This window comes from Stomoxys calcitrans, chromosome 5 (genome assembly GCF_963082655.1).
Source record: "Stomoxys calcitrans chromosome 5, idStoCalc2.1, whole genome shotgun sequence".
In the NCBI taxonomy this organism is placed as follows: Eukaryota; Metazoa; Arthropoda; class Insecta; order Diptera; family Muscidae; genus Stomoxys; species Stomoxys calcitrans.
Genome location: NC_081556.1, coordinates 81,575,325 through 81,583,031, shown reverse-complemented (window position 1 = coordinate 81,583,031; position 7,707 = coordinate 81,575,325). Strand labels below are relative to the sequence as shown.

The window sequence follows — 7,707 nt, the reverse complement described above, 5'->3', positions numbered from 1 at the left end:
ACTCCATATTGCCATTGGCCTCAAAATTGGATATCGAATTCATTTTCTTATCTCAAATGCCGTTCATTTAAACCCAGAAAATATGTCGGGTTTGGGGTATGGGCCCTATGAATATCGAGCCCCACTGTCTTGAAGACCCAAATTATCTTTGTGAGCAAATACGTTCTTTTTGGGGGTTGTTATGGTGGTGGGACGTCCTCTAGACAGTTGTTTCCGAATGTTGATATCAGATTCATGGTTTGGGAGGTGTTTTAGGGGATGGGGCGGCCACTCAGTGACTTGGCTTTGAAAATATATGATTCGTTTTCTACTCTAAAATACCTTTTATTCGAGCCTCATATTGCAATGGTCAACAAAAACTTCCTATTTGGGCGGTGATATGGGAGTGGTATGTCCCCATAGACATTATCCCGAATATTGATATCTGATTCGTGTTTTACTTCCAAAGACCTTTCATTTGAGCCCCATATTGCTATGGTCGTAAATTCGTCCTCTTTTGGGGATGTTCTCGGTAATGGGCGGCCCCCAAACACTTGGTCCCACATGTGGATATCAGATTCGCATTCTACACTCAAATACTTTTATTAAAGCCCCATATTGCCATGGCCAGTAGATAAGTCCTGTGTGGGGGGTGTTTTGGGGAAGGTGTGGACCCCCAGAAACTTTGTCCTACATTTGGATATCAGATTCGTATTTTACTCGCAAATACCTTTCATTTGAGTCCCACATGCCATGCTCGGTAAATATGTCCTATTTAGGGGTGTTTTGGGGGGTTGGTGTGGTCCCCCAAACACTCGGTCCGACAATTGGATATCAGATACGTTTTCTAATCTCGTGATTGGTGTATATATATATATATTTGGTAGGATTTGGGGGAGGGGCGCCCCCCTAGGTACCCCATCCGAAATTTGGTACCCAAACGATGCGGATTTTGCCATCCTCAGAGAAGGCGTTATTCTCCTTCTTACACGGTAAGCCTGTTCATGACCTTACCTCCCTGGTTGTTATAGCCCTTATGGCAATATTACTGTCCGTAAAGATGTTCACACTCGTTGTCCTCGGGTTGGCACCATATAACTTCACGCATTCCGCGATCGCCCTGATCTCCGCCTGCAGGATCGTATTATGGTCAGGCAGTCTAAAACAGAACCAGCAACTTAAGGTTTGAAGGCGGCATCTCTGAAACGTGTGCCATATATGGGGAAACCAGCCAGTAATGAGACTTGTTTAATTCAAGGCTGGCTACTACTAAATCGTCAGTGCTTAGCGACAGAAGAAGAAAAACATTTAGACCACTCTTTGCAAGAATACAGGCTCTGTGTCTCCCATTCCCGTTGCCCTTGAGTAATTTAAATACCGGAATTCTTAGTCCACGAACCATTCCTCCACACACCCATGGTTTCTGGATAAGAACCACGTCAAATCCCCCTGCCAGTGCCAACGAAACGGCCTTACAATGGTGGAGATTTATCTGTAGAAATCGGACCATAGTCAGGTTTCATAACTACCACCACTGTTGTGTTAGCCTCGTCTTCTGATTCCACCAGGAGTTCATCTTAACAAGATTCGTTCGAGGTGAGAGAGCTGTGGAACCACTCTTCCTCAGGACACAAGACACTTGGGTTGTCGATGATTCCTCCTTAGATGCTTCACTAGCTGCTGCTGTCGAAGTATTTTTTGAGTTCCGTGTTTCCTCGCTGGCGCACACCTTGACCCCAGTCCAACTGGATGATCCACCCACACAGGACTTGCCGGGACCCGTTTCGATGCCATCCCCTTCTGTCTAGATTGTGGCAGGGAGATTTTCTGTCTTCTGCAATTCGCCAGGCTTTAGCGATGTGGTCGATAGCTCCTCAGGCAAGTGTTCAGCAACAACTGCTGAGTTGTCTCCTGTTTCCCAAACCCCTCCGCTTCTATAGACCTTCCTGCCAGTCGTTTTCAGTCAAACAACTGGCAAATTCAAATTTCCCCATGAACATTCCATTGAGGAACAGGTGCAAACTTTTTATATATCAATGAGTGCTGTCCGATTCAAGTTTAAGTTCAATGATAAGGGGACTCCTTTTATAGCCGATTCCGAACGAATGGTACAGTAACTCACAAATGACACCAGCATTAGGAGGGTAACCACCGTTAAAAATCTGTCTGATGTTCTCGTCAAGATTCGAACATGTTAACCTCGAATTCGTGCCACTATAGCCTATGTCGGCCTATAACGTTGAACCCCTCCGTTCCGAACGCTGGGGTGATTCCCTCTTAATGCTGGCGACATTTGCCATGCATGGTCATGTAAAAAATTCTCCCCAAAGAGGTGTCGCACTGCGTCACGCCATTCGGATTCGGCTATAAAAAAATCCCTTATCAATGAGTTTAAACTTGAATCGGAAAGCTTTCGAGGATGTGTGAGAAGTGTGCCCCTTCTCGGTTCCTGGGTTAATTTTTACTCCACTCCCAAATACCTTTATTTTGAGTTTTAGAGAGACATTTGGCCCTAAATGGAAATATGCGCTTCGAGCTCTACTTTCAAATACATTTTGTATGAGCCCCATAATGGCATGATCGGTAAATAAATTCTGCTTGAAGTTCATGGGGTCCTTTAGGGCGTACTCCCAAACACTTGGCTCCAAAATTGGATATCAAATTCGTGTTCTACTCTCAAATACCTTTCATTTGAGTCCCATATTGCCATAATGGGTCAATCAACCAATTTGACTTATTCCTGGAAGAAAAAGCGCTACCTAGACTTGAACGCAAATTTTAATGTTATATTCGTAATCTACTTCCTAATACCTTGAGTCCCATATAGCCATGGTCGGCTAATATGCCCATTTGGTGTTAGGCGACCTCTCATTACTTGGACCTAATGTTTTATGCCATATTTGTAATCTAACTCCTATTACTTTTCATTTGAGTCCCATATTGACATGGACTTCGAATATATCTGTTTAGAGGAGTTTTGGGGAGCATATTTGAGTCGAAATGTTTCCACTAAAATGCACTTCTTATTACCCTAATTTCAAAAATACCAGATCTCGGAGATTGGTAATGCGATTAGTTCGAAATTGTTTGCACTCTAACAATCACCAAAAAAAACATGGTTTCTATTATTGGGGAAGGGTGCCGCGGGGACAGCCCAAAACCCGTCAAATGGATATATAGACAAACACGCCAATATAGAGCCATGTGTTTGGGGAGCCGCCCCACCCCAAAATACCCTCTATTATATAAAAGCTATTTGGGGTGGATATTAATTGATTTTCGGGAAATTTATATTCATTTTCGGGACAAAGACCCTGGGGTCCACTCCATATTCAAACACAACTTATTTACCGACCGTGCCATTCTGGGACTCTTACGAAATTTTTCTGAAAGTAGAGCACGAATCTTATATTTACTTTGATGACCAAGTGACCACCCCCGAAATACCCCCTAAACCAGAATTATTTACCAATACAGTAATATGGGGCTCAAAAGAAAGGCATTTGGGAGTAGAGTAAACATTTTCCCAGGAACCGAGCAGGGGCAAACTTTTCATACATCAATGAGTACTTTTCGAGCAAGTTGAGTTTATCAGCTGTAAGAGACCTTTTTTATAGCCGAGCTCGTACGGTGTGCCGCAATGCGACACCTCTTTGGGGAGAATTTTTTACATGTCATGCTTGGTAGCTCGCAAATGTCGCCAGCATTAAAAGGAGATAACCACTGCTTTAAATTTTGTCCGAAGTTCCGCCAGGATTCGAACGCAGGCGTTCTGCGACATGGCGGACATAGGCTACAGTAGCACGATATCCACATTCAGGGCGAAGTGTCCCCACCCTAAATAGATATTAGAGAGTCAAAGAAGGCGCAGCGCGCCCTGTCCAGTTTTATATATAAGAAAGATATGGTACAATCGGCGATTCTGCCTTTATGATGTTATATCCAAATATGGATCGATCTGGACTATTTTGGATATACAAGGGATCTTATACTACTCATTTTCTAAATTTTTTAGCGAAATCACATAATAAGTTCACCTTTTTTGGGCTCAAAACATTCAACCAATAACTACAAGCCAATTTACAGTTTATAACAATACCACAGTAGCGATTAATCAAACCGTCTAATGGTAATTGAACCCACGACTTTAACCGAAGTGGCTTTCAACTTCTTACCAAACCGGCTCTTCGAAGACCCGGACGAATTTAGCAAATGTTTTTTTTTCCAAACCACTTCATTAACATTTTCTCAAAATCTCTCATAAAAAGACGTCTTTTGTAACGTCTTATGGTGGTCATTAAATGGGATATACTTTTGCTAAAAGAATTGCTGATAAGTTGAATTTATTAAGGTAAGAGCCACACTATTTTCGTATCTGTATCAATTGGTAATTTTTCACAGTGATTCAAGTCAATGAAAATTAAATTAACCCCAAGCAACATAGACGGGGTGACGACGGTACACTTCATTAGTAAGGGTGCCACGTGCTGCAGCGCCAGAACCATAGCCCCAACGACGGTCAAAACCACTTCCATATTTATAACCGCTATCACTGCCATAGCCATAAGCTGAGCGGCCATTACCAGCAAAGGTGCGCACCGTAGTTTTAGTAGGCAAAGGAGCACTAACGACAGGATATGAATCGACTGCTGAATAAGTTGCAGCATGATAAGGTTCAACAGCAGCTAAAGGGACAGCAGGGGCAGCGGCATAAAAGCCGGGCTGGTAATAACCATAACCAAAAGTTTCAGAAGTATTCATATCATCAGGGTTCTCTGAGGTAGATTTGGATTTTTCCTGCAATTAAAAAGCGATGAGTGAAATTTGAAAAATCACAAATTACTTGGCAAATATTCACCACTTCTACTGGTCCCGCCATAGTTTGATGCATTAAAGCTAAGAAAATGAAAGTCGCAACAGTCGTAAACTGAAAAGAAATTTCGAACTTTATTGACCCAGTAACTCAGCAACTCAAAATTAGTTCTTACCATCTTCATGATTACAGAAGTTTTTTTTTTTTAATTTTCAGTTTAAGTTTTTTTTATTGTGAAATTAGCACTTTTCTCTTGTTTGTGACCTGGTCTAGTTGCAGTTGTAACTGATGTAAGTTGCTGCACTTCAGCTAGCTTTTATAGTTAAGAATAATTCGCGAATGCCTTTGGCATCTGCTCTGCAAAGAGTCTTGTTGGTGGGTGCGAAAATGTTTGTCCCGAATGCATGCCTCATCTCTTAAATGGAGGTCAAGAGAAACACATGGGAAATACATTAAAAAATCTAGGGATCTTTGAAAGAGATTAGCCGATCAAAGACACATACCTCCAAAAGGTTCATGCAGTGTCTTGACAGACTTTTTCACTTTAAAACCAGGAGAAATCCCTTGGCACGACTCTCGGGTGGACATGAGGATTTTCTAAATCCTGATGAATTGTATTGGTAAATTCAATTTTTATGTTCCACTAAGGAAAGGGCCAAACTTCTCACATATGAGTGCAGTCTGATGAAAAGGTGCCTCCTTTTGATAGGCGATGGCATAGCACCTCACAAATGTTGCTAGCATTAGGAGGGGAAAACCACCGTTATTTTTTTCTGAGTAAGTAACCAAAGTTTAACCTTTTTTCTGATGTTCTCGCCAGGATTCGAACCCAGGCATTCAGCGTCATAGACGGACATGCTAACCTCTGCGCTACGGTGGCCTTCGAAGTGGATTGGTAAGATGTTGAAAAACGGGAAATTCGAGGCCACCGTAGTGCAGAGGTTAGCATGTCCACCTATGACGCTGAATGCCTGGATTCGAATGATTCTTTTACAAAGAATCATTCTCTCAAACACGCCAAGCACTGCCTCATCTGCTTTAACAAGTATCCGCTTTATTTCTAATCTGGCGTCATTCGCTTCGGTTATGGCGGTGCCGGGGTAGATAAAGTTGCTGACTATACGCCTTATCAACGTGTCGCCTCCGGTCTTAAAAAGATCAGCGGACAACCCGTCGGCTCCTGCTGCCTTGTTGTTCTTCAGTCGGGTTTCTCATATCTCCTTTTCTCCCGATACCTATCCTTCATCTGGCGTGTTGCTACTGATTGCAGGGTAGCTCTGTATGGCACATTCTTGGCTTCATTTTTCCAACTATGGTTGCCCGCTCCTAAAGCTGGCGACATTTGTGAGGTACAATGCCATGTAAAAACTTCTCCCAAAATAGGCGTCGTACTGCGGGAGACCGCTCGGCCTTGGCTATAAAAAGGAGTCCCCTTATCATTGAGCTTAAACTTGAGTCGGACAGCACTGTCCATGTGAGACATTTGCAATTTTTATACCCATCACCGAAGGATGGGGGTATATTAATTTTGTCATTCCGTTTGCAATACTTCGAAATATCCATTTCCGACCCTACAAAGTATACATATTCTTGATCAGCGTAAAAATCTAAGACGATCTAGTCATGTCCGTCTGTCTGTTGAAATCACGCTACAGTCTTTAAAAATAGAGATATTGAGCTGAAAATTTTGTACAGATTCTTTTTTTGTTCATAAGCAGGTTAAATTCAAAGATGGGCTATATCGGACAATATCTTGATATAGCCCCCATACAGACCGGTCCGCCGATTTAGGGTCTTAGGCCCATTAAAGCCACCTTTATTATCCGATTTTGGTGAAATTTGGGACTGTGAGTTTTGATATGATATTTTGTTATACACAATTGAACAATGACTTGTACTTATTAGTATTTGATCCAAATCGGAACATATTGCACGTATGCATTTTTCACCGGATTTTGGAAAAGGTGGTTTACATATATACCCGAGGTGGTGGGTATCCAAAGTTTGGCCCGGCCGACCTTAACGCCTTTTTACTTGTTTTACATGGCATAGTACCTCACAAATGTTTCCAGCATTAGGAGGGGAAAACCACTGTTGAAATTTTTTTCTGATGGTTATCCCAGGATTCGAACCCAGGCGTTCAGCGTCATAGTCGGACATGCTAACATTTGCGCTAAGCCTTATCAGCGTGTCGCCTCCGGTCTTAAAAAGTTCAGCGGGCAACCCGTCGGCTCCTGCTACCTTGTTGTTCATCAGTCGGATTTCACCTCTCTCCCGATACCTCTCCTTCATCTGGCGTTGCTACTGAGTGCGACTTCATTCTTCCAACTGTGGTTACCCCTTCTAAAGCTGGCGACATTTGTGAGCTACTGTGCCATGTAAAAACTTCTCCCCAAAGAGGCATTGCACTGCGGGACACCGTTCGGACTAGGCTATAAAAAGGAGACAGCACTCATTAATATGTGAGAAGTTTCCCCCTGTTCCTTAATGAAATGTTGGTGGGCAAATCCTTCCGTAGCTCAGAGGTTAGTATGCCCGCTTCTGAAGCGCAACGCCTGGTCTCATATCCCCAACGAAAACATAACAAAAAATTGTCACTGTAGTTTCCTCTCCTATTCCTGGCAACACTTGTGAGGTATTAACCGTTAGTAATAAGCAATATAAACTACTCTGCTAAGTGGTGTCGCCCTGGGGTAAGCCGTTCGCACCCGGTAATGAAAAATGGGTCCTTTATCATTAAGCTTTAAATTGCATCGGACAGCACTCATTGAATGAGAAAAATATCTTCGCCGTTCCTCAATGGAATTTTCATGGGCAAATTTGCTTTTCGTCCTTTTCAGGGGACCTGTCCTAGATGGGGAAGAGTGGTCGCTCTCTCTGGAATCCAAGTACTTGGGTGTGATTGTTGCCTCGAA

The 7,707-nt window shown here is 42.8% G+C and overlaps 1 protein-coding gene across 1 annotated transcript; it reads right to left on the bottom strand.

The window, feature by feature from the left end:
* Window positions 1-4,322: 4,322 nt before the first annotated feature.
* Window positions 4,323-5,072, bottom strand: LOC106083735 (uncharacterized). Its single transcript, XM_013246956.2, has 3 exons — window positions 4,968-5,072; window positions 4,838-4,906; window positions 4,323-4,776 (listed from the first exon to the last, which is right to left on the bottom strand). The coding sequence occupies exons 1-3, from the start codon at window positions 4,974-4,976 to the stop codon at window positions 4,405-4,407; spliced, it is 450 nt and encodes a 149-aa protein (XP_013102410.1). The 5' UTR covers window positions 4,977-5,072; the 3' UTR covers window positions 4,323-4,404.
* Window positions 5,073-7,707: the final 2,635 nt, after the last annotated feature.

What these genes read in the sequence shown, in the direction of transcription:
- LOC106083735 (XM_013246956.2), bottom strand. An exon ending in TGGCGGGACCAGTAGAAGTG is followed by an intron (nt 4,777 to 4,837) that starts GTGAATATTTGC and finishes TTTTAATTGCAG; the next exon opens with GAAAAATCCAAATCTACCTC.